The sequence below is a fragment of the Acyrthosiphon pisum genome, chromosome A1, assembly GCF_005508785.2.
Source record: "Acyrthosiphon pisum isolate AL4f chromosome A1, pea_aphid_22Mar2018_4r6ur, whole genome shotgun sequence".
Taxonomy (NCBI): domain Eukaryota; kingdom Metazoa; phylum Arthropoda; class Insecta; order Hemiptera; family Aphididae; genus Acyrthosiphon; species Acyrthosiphon pisum.
In genome coordinates this window covers 104338217-104351789 of record NC_042494.1, presented here as the reverse complement: position 1 = coordinate 104351789, position 13573 = coordinate 104338217, and the positions used below count along the sequence as shown (strand labels likewise).

Genomic DNA, 13573 nt, shown 5'->3' with positions numbered 1-13573 from the left:
TAGTAGTAGTAGTAGTAGTAGTCGTCATGGTGCGGTGGCCGTACGCGTACGCTCTGCGTTCGTCGACTCGCGTTCGTTCCGTCGTCCGCAGACGGTCCGCTTCCCCGCCTCGTCCGTCGCCCGCAACTTGTTGATGACCGTCGAAGTCACCGCCGCCGCGGGTTTTCCGCTCGTTTCCTCTCCTCGTTGCCGCCTGCGATATCAACGACAATAATAATAATATGTTATATCTCGACTGTCGTCCGCTGTTCGTTTATCCTTGCGGTTTCGTGTCACCGTTTCCGATACAATGCCACGATTTTACCGAAAATCTTCCGGTATTGTTTAGGGGACTTTATTGGTCATCGTTGACGACGACGACAACGGCGATGACGGGAGAATAGTGTTCAGCCATCAATGAACTAAAGGTTCTTTTTCTTCTATTTTTTTGACGTGATTGATTTTTACCCTTTTTTTGTATCAGTTATAAATTACTGGTTATTACCATTGAGTGTCGAAAATAAGTTGTGAGCAGTTAGGCAAGGTACTCTCTTTACATATGCTTTTTATTCTGTAAATACCTTTGCTGAAAATATTTATATGTATTCCGTGTGCAGATATTAAGCAAGGTTATTATTAATATAAATTGGTTGTCTTATCCTCGTTTAATTTATAATAATTACCTATCCCAACGTACATTTTTATATTATGTTCGCTCTTTGTTTCATAAAATTTTAATTTTAATTCAATAGATAATCATTTTTTTTATATATATATGATTATATGAAACAATTGCTAAAAGTTGTTATTTATAATAATTTACAAGCATTTGAAGTCTGTAAAATATCAAATAAAAACACATTATTCACACAAGTAAACCGAACTTCTTTCAAAATTATTTTTTGAATACAATATAATTTATTATTCCTTATTTGAATTTATGACGAAAACCATACTGCCTTGTGACAATATAAGTGATGCGAGTGATACACACCCACCCACCGTATCTTTTAATATTAATCATCGACTAGGTGGTATAAATGTCAATTAAAAATAATTTTAAATTCTGAACAAGCTATAGTTACTAGCTTTTATATAACTTCTATGTTCTTTGATGTAAATATTTTAAGAAAAAAAATAAGTAGGTTCCTAAAAACATTTTAAAACAGTAAAATGTTTTAAAAGTTTTAAAGTTCAATAAGACTTAAGCTAGTCACAGATGCTGCTATATAAAAAAGAGAGAGATTCCATTTTAAATTAATATCCATAAATATTAGGAATATGGATAACTGAAAAAAATCCATAGAAAATTACAAAAATAGTTTTTAAACATTATATAATTAGCTATTATTTTGTTAAATATCCGGGAAAAACAAGTTTGAATTACGGAAGTACTAAAATATCGTAATGGTATTAGTATTATTTACAAATTACATGAGTAAGTACATAAAGCCTGGTTGTATCGGTCTCTATTTATGACTGGATGTAAACACTTGTCTTGTTCCGCTCATCTTGGCGCAAGATAGCGATGCGTATAATAATGAAATGCCTAATATTAGTATACCTTTTTATTCGTTTTTAATTTTTATTATTATTTCATATGTGTACATGATTAAATAATCTAGTGCATCATAATATACTTTTTAAATATGTAGAGTTTTACGAACTATTTTAATACCAAGGGTAGCATTGAATTTGATTATAATTTATTATTGTCACAATTAACACTAATAAGAACCATTCAAAAAGCATAGATTTTAGTGGGCCAAAACTTAAAAAAATCAATTTATCAATTTATCAAAGAATATTAAAATAAATTTAAAATAAATAATTTATAACTTAGGTCACTATATTAATATACAAAGTACTTATATACTTATATAACCCATAGATAATATAAGAATGGATAGGACATAAGAACTTATCATATGAAAATTTAGTGATACTATTTTTAAGGTTATATGGGGCGAATATTGATGTGATAATTGATAAATAATAATAAATATTAAATAATATTATTTTATTTTGTTAAAATATTATTTTCCAATTTCCATTTTCCAGGAACAGGTGGCAAAACAATCAAAATACAAACTGACAAATATCTAAATATAAATGACTATCATGTTTATCACGGACTAAGATAGTATCTTAGTCCTTGATGTTTATTCATTATTATTTAATAAAATAGTTTTGCACATAACCTTAAAAAGCCCCATATCGTCTTTCTCTCTTTACGCTCTCTCTTTCCCAAAAAAGCACACGGCCCCATATGGAACTGGTATAGGCATGTCCTATCCATTCTTATATTATCTATGATATAACCGTCCTTATACCTAATTATGTCGTAATGAGTTATACGATATTCAAATATTTAATACTGAACTATAATAATATATGAATTTAGTGGAATAATGATCGAGGGGAGTTTTGCAAATTTCATATAGAGTTAGGTATGATTTATTTTGTCATGTAAATAATAAACAGTGACCACTATTTGGGGTAGAATAGGTACGCCGAAAGTATATCGTTCAGTAACTTTTTAAATCAGAAATTTAATACTGAGTATTATTGACAGTACGTATATTTCTACTTTAATAAAACAGGAAATTATAGGCTACCTAGTTTACTAGAGAGTAATTTATTAAATTATATGATTTCTTTAAGCCACGATGGAATTTACAACACAACCATGTTTCTCGCAAACGGTTTTATTTATTTTGTATTGCAATATTTAAAAACAAGTTAGTTCATCTACCCGTCTCTGTTTCCTGTTTGGCTTTTTTATGTTCACGATAAGTTTAACACAATATACAATATAAGTAAAATGTATTCTTAGCACGTTTCTTCAATATTTTCTTACATCAATAAGATAATAACTAATGAAATAAACAATTTTCTAAGCACATGATCTCATATTTTGATGATCAGTTTACTTTTTAATACTGTTGAATATTTTTTTTTTGGCCTATAATCCATATTTCGTTTTAATAAGTATTATTTTTGATATATAGGTTTGGATAATATTGTAATATATGAAATTATTTACTCGTTAGTACTCGTTATACGAATTATAGGTGTATTTTCTTTGGAAAATAAAAAAATATATTTAATAATATAGGTATATAAACAACGTCATTAATTTATTAGTTATTATGTCAACACTCAACAACAACATATTTCATTAACTTATTTTTCATTTTCATGTTTATAAATTTAAAATGTGTTGTTTATATTTTATTTAGTTTTATGATTAAAATCTTGATTTAAGTGATGATATTTAGATGAGTATTATAGTTTTATTAAGAAATATGTAATACTAATTAGGTACAACTATTTTGAATGGATCTTCTTTCGTTAATTTTAGTTAAATATGACCATGTGAGTAATGAGTATGCATTGATTTTAATTGATTACATTTGTATGCATTATTTATTATTTAACTTATTATAAATATAAATAACGTATATTTATATTGAATATTAAAACAACTTAATACGTTTTTGAGGTCATATGAAATAAAAACAAATTCCTATAAAAAATAAATATACCTACTTAGGTAATTATTTTTATTTAAATATTACCGTACTTAACTAATTTTGATAAGTATTAAAGACATGATTATACTTTCATATTAAATTGTAATATGGGTTTTATAATAATTTAGTCAAATTTAATATTTGTAAATAAGTTAATTTTAGATTCTAAGTGAAACGATGAATGTATTGATTTTACAATGATGTGTGTTTTTTTTTTATTTTTTTTTTATTTTTGTGTCTGTCATCACCTTCTAGGACAGTAAAATTGCTTAGATTTTCTTCAACAGTATCTTTTCTGATAGAAAAGTGAATCTAGTTGGTACTTTGGGGGGTCAAAAGTAAAAATTTCCCAGTATCTTTCAAAAGCGTCGTGAAAAACAAAACAAAATTAAGGAAAAACGGGAATTTTCACGCAAAATCTGTTTTCGAGAAAATTGATTTTGGTTTTTACTGCAATTTTGACTGAATGTTTATATTAGCATTTTCTATACACCATACAATTTTCCAAATATTTTGACTTATTTTGAGCTCTTTACGGACATTTTCAGTTTCCATTTTTTTTAGTTTTTTTTTCTATAAATATCAATAACATTTTATTTGTTGGTTAAAAAAGCTTGAAAATTTAATAGAAGGCTCCTAGTCTATTGTTTCAAAAATATTAATAATCCATAGTCACAATTTTTTTTTATATGCATCTAAAGTTCAAATATTGACAAAATACGTAAAAATGACGAAAATTTGCAAATTATTTTGAGTTAAGAATTTATGAAATTTATAAAATTTATAAAATGTTCTACTTTTATATCTAAGAATTGAAAATTTAAAACAAAATTCTACATAAGTAGTTAATTCTGTTACCAAAAAATCTAAAAAATACATTAAAACAGTTTATTTTTATAGTCATTTTAAGTTCAAATTTGGACGAAATTACATATTAAAAACCTAGAATAACTATTTTAGTTATTTTGTTGTGATTGTATTGTAATTATTCGTGGGTATACTTGAAACTTCATAAGTATACTGTTATAGATCTATGATAGTATCACGGTTTGTTGTTGATGTATAAAGCGTTATAAGTACCTAACAAGGTGTATCATCAATACACCTTGGTACCTAATAGATATTGTGATATGATTGATTTGGAATTTATTATAGGTCAATTTTTTTTTAATACCATAGACTATATAATATTATGTCTTATACCTAGACTGACATACCGTCTCCGCTCAGAATCGTTTTTCTTATACTATGATATTATATCATTGAATTCAAATGTAATACCATCCATTATACAGTGGCCCACTTGTAATCAACTGTACAGTGTAGAGCGACATCCACTTACCCACCTTTTTAAATATGTCATTACTCTTCTGTTATTTGATTAGATATTTAGCGAAGACGTAAATATAAATATAAGTTTAATTATGTAGCAGATAAGTAATTATCACGATTAAATTGAAATGTTTACTAATGGTTTTCAGTTTTTGATTAGAATTTATCAAAAGCTAAACTATTATCATTTATGTGTTTGCATTTAGGAAAACTGTGAGCAAGATGCACTTTCAGAATTAAAATAAAAGAATTCTCATTATTTTGTATAGAAAGTAACAATAAAAGGAAAAAAGGGGAACAAACCATATGAAATACGAAATCGAGATTTTTTTAATACAATGATTAATATTTTTTAATGAAAAAGTACTATGCATTTGCTTAAAATATATCTTATATTATGTTCATTATAAAGATTATCCAGGATCAATATAACTTTATTGGTGTCATCTACTATTGGAGCCCATCTTATGAAGGATCTAAAAAAAAATAATTCACATTACTCTCCAAATTAATCTAGACAAAAAAAAAAAATTAACGGACGATTTTTATGAAAATATTTTGTTTTTTTTGGAGTTTACTCGAAAGCAAATGACCTTAGATACTTGATATATTCACCAAATATTTTTATTATCATTTCTTACATATGGTAGAATTTTCAAAATATTTTATATCTTTTTGAATTATTTATTATAGACATTTGATATTTTCCAATTTTAGATTCTGAGCGAAGATTTTTTGATTTTCAAATGATGAGTGTGTTTTTTTTTTATTTGTGTCTGTATACATTAGAAAAAATGCATCGATTTTTAACTTTAGGGGTATTTTCTGGTTGAAAATTAGATCTACTTGGTACTTTCAAGAGGTCAACAAAAAGGTTCACATTACTCACCAAAACCTTCAGGAAAAACAAAAAAAAAATAAGGAAAAACGAAAATCATCAGGAACTTCGATGAAATTGATTTTGTTTTTTAGTTTAACTCAAAAACGAATAACCATAGATTCTTGAACACTGATTTTTGATGTAATTTAAAAATATCATTCGAGAGTACTTGAAACTCTTAAAGTATATTATTATGTCTTATACACACAATGACATTTTCAAATGCAATGATTGCAGAAACAGTTAATTTAAAATACTGAATTAATAATAGTGAAATAAGTGACTTTAATAGCAATATTATCGTAAAATATACTTAGTAATATAGGCTGACGCAGATTATTTTCATTTTTTGATCAGAATCGTCTTTCGTATACAATTATTTTATATTGTTGAACTCAAATTTAATAACACATCCATTACAGTCACCCGCTCGGCCGCTCGATACCTACTGTACAGCAAAGTGGCACCCACTTTCCTGCCTTTCTTTATATTTATTTTTTGTATAAATGTCAATTAATATTATTGGTTTTAGTTAGGTCAGAAAGCTTGAAAATTTTAATACTAAGTTCCTCATAAGTTTTTATTATAGCTTTTTAAAAATATTAAAGATACATAGACAAGACTTTTTTTGTAAGTTTTTGTAACTTTAAATAGTTTACATTTTGTAATTTTTAAATTTTATAGCTAAGGAATGAAAATGTAATATACGTTTTATCATAAGTTATCTTGAAATCAAAAAATCTTAAAAATATATAATTATTTACAGTTTATTTATAGACATTTTAAATTCAAATTTCGATCAAAGTAGATATTTAAATGAAGAATAACAATATTAACCTGTTTGAAACTTTAAACGTATCTAGGTATACATTATTATTATTTATTATTTATACATACAATGACATTTTAAAATTCAATGTTTTCGCAAAAATTATTTCTACTTACCTAATAGTAAAATGAATTACTTTAATAGTTTAATATTAATATAACATTATCATAAAGTAAACTTAGTAATATAGGCTGACCGCGGTCTGACTTCGCTCAGAAGCGTTTTTCGTATAATCGTATATAATAATTTATAGTTGACTTCAGAATTGAACACATACTTTATAGTAACTTGTACTATGACGAGATACACTCGACACCTACGTACAGCAGAGCGGTTACCTGCTATCCCCCTTTTCCATGTTTAAAATCCAAATGTATAATATACTATAGTTTTGATTTGAAACATTACTATTATTTTGTATATACCTATAATAGACAAAAGCATTAAGCAATAATTGTATAAATTTTGCTAAATATTAATGATTAATAACGGTAAAAAAAAAACATTTGCGCTCGAACAAAAACCCGCGAAGTGAATGCACAAAATATTATATTATAATCCCATCACTTTACAGCGCAATTCACCAGGTAGACCTGTTGTTATAGCAAGACTTGGCGCAGCGTCGTAGTATTCGGTCGTCTGGTAATCTCTTGAGTGCTTCATACTAGGTATAGCTAGGTAGCAACGTGTCAGTATATCTTTCTTAAGCTGTCTAATGTACGAGCTCGGTACCATTGTTTCACTCTCTGGCCCGCTACACACTTCCATCGTGGTGTAATCCCGTAGGTGCGAAGTGCGTGACCGACCGTTTAGCAACCACGTCGCCTATCGTGTCCATCAGTGTAGTGCGTTTCTTTCCAACATGGCGTGTGTAGGTATCTACCCCGTCCTTGCCTCCTTATTATAGGAAGGTACTATCTTTATGTCCTTACACCACATTACAGTGCTATACTATTGACTTTTTTCGGGATACGTTTCTCAGCCGGATATCTCGCTACGTATTGATATAAATCTTATCTCGAAGCTAATTTATCTTCTTTTTTTCCAGAACATCATATAGACAAAACGTATCTTGAACATATAATATCATTAACATCATAAAAATATAATATCACAACAAAAACCCTTCGTAAACTACGTGTAAAAATGGCTAAGTAAAAAAAAATATAAGATCTTTAAGCACTATACAGATGTGATATCATGAATAAAAGCTAAGTATATTGCATTTTAGTAAACTTATTTTGTTTCAATAATTTATTTACTTGGCGGGGAATTATTTCTTAAAAGAAACAAAGTGTGATGGACAAAATAATTAAATGGCGAAGGACTATTAAAATATAACTTATTAATATTTTAAAAACATTATTATTAATATTTATATACTATTCTAAATAATTCCTCGCCAAGTAAATAAATTATTGAAACAAAAAAAGTTTACTTAAATTAAATATACTTAGCATTTATTCATGATATCACATCTGTATAGTGCTTAAAGATCTTATATTTTTTTTACTTAGCCATTTTTAGTCGTAGTTTACGAAGGGGTTTTGTTGTGACATCATTAATTTTTATCGTTATTAAATATTGAGTATTTACACAATAATCTATATAAGAACGGTAATATTGTTGGTAAAATTGGCAACGCTGATGCGACGACGACTATACGACGACGGCGGCGGCTACCGTGATTCTGAATTTAATATAATTTTCCATTAAAAAGTTCGCACTTTTTCATTTATAACTTAATTTTTAAACGTACGATTTTGATGGTTTTTACAAAAACACGTTCTACACAATATTTCTGATGTTTTAGAGTTTACTAGGGGTTAATTGATGCATTAGAAAATTAGTTATGTCATATAACAAATTTACCTGTATTTTACAGTTTAAATAGGCAACTCCTATTTCGATATACTATACACACACAGTCATGCAGTTATTTTTTTTTTACTTAGCTCGTGTCACGACCGTGGCGCTGGATGATGTACTATCATGCAAAAATATTTACAATCTTTATAATGGGAACTTTGCATAAAAAAAGATTTAAAAAAAAAAACAAATATGATACAGATAGGTACATTAAATTGTTACTCTATCAACCAAAAATATTACACATGTCTTAAATAGAATCTGAAAATTATATCTCTGAAAATTTAGTATATTTTGTTATAATTTTAACTATGTTATTTTTTCATAAATAAATTATAAAGTAATGGTGATTAAGTGGTTTTGAATTTTTATGAGTATACAGTAGATACCAACAATATTATAGTATAATAATTGGTCCCATCTAGAATCAATGTTTATACTAAAGTATGAATATTTACAGGGAATCATCTATAATTTTCATTTTAAAATATGTTCATACTTACATGTAGTTGGATAAGAAAATTGTAATATTAATCAAATTAATTTAGTTGAAGAATAAAATTATTTATAGTTTATTATTTCTTTTAGGAAACAAACTGTACGAACGCGAACCTGTGAAATATAATCTTCCGATCATGTTACCAATCCGTTTACCTAATACAATATTGGCAAGTCGTCGCCAGCAACCACCTACACCTAGCCCAACAGAACCTAAAGTACAAGTTCGGCCATTAACGAAAGATTCGCTGGAGACCAGACAACATGTTTCAACGTCTGTCGGGTATGGTTACCAAACTCGAAATAAAGTGAGCGTGTTAGATGGATCTGTGTTACCCAGCAAATTCGAGCCATTTCCTAGTGAGTTGTATGGCATGCCACTTGAAGAAATTGACAATTTTATATTTGATGAGGTAATTTAATCATATTTAATTTTATTTTCTAGATAGTGATTTTCATTTATTTATTTGTAAAAACAATAATTGCAATTGTTATTGGTTAGTAATACGATATAATACAATATAAATACAACATTACAGTTTTTAAGTGACTATAATACTCGTATTTCGTGTTACTTATATCTTGTAACGCTGTAAATAATTTATTATTTTGTCCTAAAAGAGTGTGTATTCGATTTGGAATGTAGTTATTTGTGAATACGGGCCTCAACTTTTTAAAGTAATGCGTTCACCCTGGGACGTAGTCTTATTTGTTTACATTCTGGGCTGGAACTTTGGTTTTATATACTTTGTGGTCATAATTTTAACTAATTTTCTTGAAAATTTTATTTAATTATTATATTTGCTACTTATGTATTGTTCAAAATATCGTAAAATTCGGGGTAATGGTTTTTTTTTTCATAAGCATTTAAAAGTTTTAAATCGCCCTATACAAACATCACACCAAGCCGAGACTCACTTGAAGAATCGTCTTTCGAATGTTATGATTTATAATATTTTTAAAATTTTAAATATTTAGCTTAATCACCATATCTCATGCGTCCTGCACCGAGGCGAGACGAACACCCAGCCCAGATCTCTGCATCCAATCCACCTTTTTCATACCTTTATCGACGTGAAATAAAAAATTATACCTTACCTATGTCATTTTAAAAAATAATTAATGGAATATAAGGCTTGCGTATAATAAAACATAACAACAGAAATTTAAAATAAAAAAATAAAATACGATACAAGAAAAAAATTGAAATGATTAATTTACCTTTTAAACATTTTATAAATTTATAGGCATGTATATATAATATATTAAGAGTTATGGCTTTCTAATAAAATAATATATTTTTTAATAAAATAAAATGCCCTTGAAATAAATTAATATTAGATACCTACACTAAAAAAACGAATTTATTAATTTTATATTACAAAAATCCACTCACAAGCTGTTAACATTTAATAATTAATTTTAATGACTTATTCTTACTCTTTGACTTCTAATATCTGTTTACAAAATTACAATTCTTAACTTCTCTGGATTCATTTATTTAATGAAAGAACATAATATAATCACAAAATATTAAATTTATAATTTATTTGATTTTTTTTTTATAATCTGATAATATTATTACCTCATATAGGCTATAAAATAATACAAATTATTACCTATAGAAACTATCAAAAATAAATAAGTTACCAATTAGACTCTTTTACTTTTGTATTTAAAATAAATATATTGTTAAGGTACTGGAGGCAAGCATTATAATAATACCTATATATAGAATATAATATTATATTTAAAACCCAATACTGTGATTATCGACAAGAAAGGCTTAGCAATATTACAATAAGTATATATATAAGTATCTATCCAAAGTTAGGACTCGACGTTTAAAATTTTGTTATATTAAACACATCCGGGTAGCAAAGTCACATAACGACCACACAATAGATCAAATGGCAAGATTATCATATATAATACTGCATATTAGTAAAAAGGGGTCAAACATAATTTAAATATATAATATATTAATATATGCTTTGATTAGCAATTAATGCATATTTATACATCATACACTATAATATACTATCGATACTGTTAGTAAAAAGGATGTCCACAGGACGCCTAAAAGACAATTTAAACATCGAATAAAGCTAATCAACATGAGTCAATTCTATTTCCTGGACCTCGTATACACGCGTAGGCCACAGAAATGGGATAAAAACTTGCTAATGGGAAAGGGTAGATTCTATATAGGAGAAACGTGGGCAAACTAGAGTTAGACGTGATATATGATTTGCAAGAGTCAGTACCTTGCACCTTCACATACATATTCACAATCAAATTATTTACATTTTTAAAGTGTCAAATAAACGAATTTAATGTAATTTCAACTCAAGTGTTTACTCTATATTATTACCCGTCATCCCGACAAGTATAACATTTTCTGAGAGGATATCTTGAATGTCGGTATTTTATTTTTATTAAGTATTTCCGTTTAGATGTTTCATTTTACTTTGAAATGTTGTAGATGGAATGAAAAAGTCATACTTATCATCAAGGCTATGAATTTAATACATTTAAAAACTATTAAATATGCATGCATGTAAGCACTAAAAACTGACAAAATATTCATAAAAATATGCTCTAAAAATTATTAAAATATGCTCTAATTTTTCAAAATATGCAAAAAAACCACAAAAATGTAACTTTTATTTTAATTTTTTTTCATTATAAATTTTTATTAGTTTTAGTTTAATTATTAGTATTGTTACACATTGATATAGCTGATATGAGTATATGATTTTTTGGGCTTGACTAGTCAGCTTGATCTTCGTAGTATACAAGATCTAGTTATTGCATTGTAGCATTGTACACAATCAATAATTTCTTTAGATTTTCATACTCGAAAGACCTCCTGTTTGGTGCCAACAAAGTTTTATATAAAGAAAAGAAGCGTTTTACGTCTGACGAAATTATTGGGACAAACTTGAAATAGGTACGTCATGTCGCTACTGGTTTAATCTTCTGGTAGGTATATCCAAACCTACGTTCTTTTTTTCGTCGGTTAATATTTTTGAAATATTACATATTTTTTGAATTCTTTTGGTTTTGTTGAGAACTGTTTAATCTCGACTTCAATAGTACAAAAGTCAATAAAACAAGTTGAATACTCGAGTAAAAATAGAATAGTTTCCATGAAACTATAAGAGTCATTGAGTCATAGTTTATACAAATACATTTAATATTTTAATATCAATTTAGAACAGATTGACCGAAAAAATGTAAATATTACGAAAAAAAAGCATTTATACAAAAAAATTATTAAAACAAGCATTTATATGCCCTAACCCATGAAATATGCGAAAATATGCAAAATAAGATTTGGTATTTGAACTATAAATAAGTCAAAACAAATTTTGGCCGAATCCATTTTATTATACAGTGTAACAAAAAAAAACATGTAAATGCATTAAATTCACAGCCCTGCTTATCATTTATAAATAGGCATCCTTAATTGTGGTTTGAGAGCATTTTACCAGTGTGATTATATTCTTTCTTAATTTTTCTAAATCCAGACATTGAGTACCTGTTAAAATAATATCATGATAAATGTTAAGAAATAATAGTTATAGTGGTTGCTTGTTATATACCTTCTAATATTTCAAAATCTTTGATAGGCTTTGCGAGTCAATAGACAATAATACATAACTTTCATATGACTGGAATCTCAAAATAATGGTCAAATTTACTAAATTTATATCAATTTCATTTTGCAATTAGCTTTTTAATTAATTCGTTTTTAATTTTTGGTCTTTAAAAATGTTATTCGAAACTTTTTGAGTAACTTTTCTATCCCCCAAAAAGAGTTAATAGGGAAAATAAAAACATCATTAGAACACGTACCTATTGCTTCGCCCAAAAAATGTTTGGAACCTTGCCAAAAATGTTTAGAGTGTGATTGGTAGTAATCAATTTTCGTTTTTGTTTTATATCATTTGCCTAAAATAGTAACCAACTTAGTATGTGAAGAATTTTTTTTTTAATGTGATCTTTAAATAATGTTATGGACTTACGTGATTAATACTGTAAATTACTATAATATAAAATTAGATAGACATTCTTACACCTCTCATTGTTTTTTCTAAATGTCAAAACAATGATGATTAATAATTAGTTATTTTTCTATTTGATTTATGTACAAATAAAACAACATTTTTAGGAAAATTATTTCAAACCATTTAAATATAATAAGGTATTTTTTAAAATCCAAAAAATAGTACGAATAATAGTACATTTGTCATATTTTATATCAGTCACGAGAGTTATTAAAACATTTATTTAAATTTTCATTTAAATATCATGGTTAAAATGTATTTCTTTTTGAGAGTATCAGAAAATAAAAATCGATATTTACTTTCACTTATAGTATAATAGAAATGATATTATATATTTCCGAATCTACCGGAAAAATGCATTTGATTATTTTGAATAAAAGAAACCAAATTATTTTACGAAACTTTCGTGTTTTTCAATAAATAGTATTAATAAATAATAAGTAATAATATAAAGTAATATATATATATATATATACGAGTAGGTACTCTCGTGCACCTGACGTGTACTAACAAAATCTACCGACCGGTGCCTGTACAGGGCTCAGCGGGCGAGTGCGTTCATAACGCTTTATTTTCA

The 13573-nt window shown here is 27.0% G+C and overlaps 1 protein-coding gene across 3 annotated transcripts in view; it reads left to right on the top strand.

Moving 5' to 3' along the window:
* The window catches only part of LOC100164966 (sodium channel protein 60E-like), a 133261-nt gene continuing 119688 nt past the window's right edge, over positions 1 to 13573 (top strand). For 2 of the 3 annotated variants that reach the window (XM_029487947.1, XM_029487948.1), the window contains exons 1-2: positions 2 to 407; positions 9014 to 9336. In XM_029487947.1, coding sequence (XP_029343807.1) covers positions 9061 to 9336 — 276 coding nt within the window. In that variant the 5' untranslated portion in view covers positions 2 to 407; positions 9014 to 9060. Of the gene's footprint in view, positions 408 to 9013; positions 9337 to 13573 lie in introns of all 3 variants that reach the window. The other variant, XM_029487949.1, reaches the window with a different exon arrangement.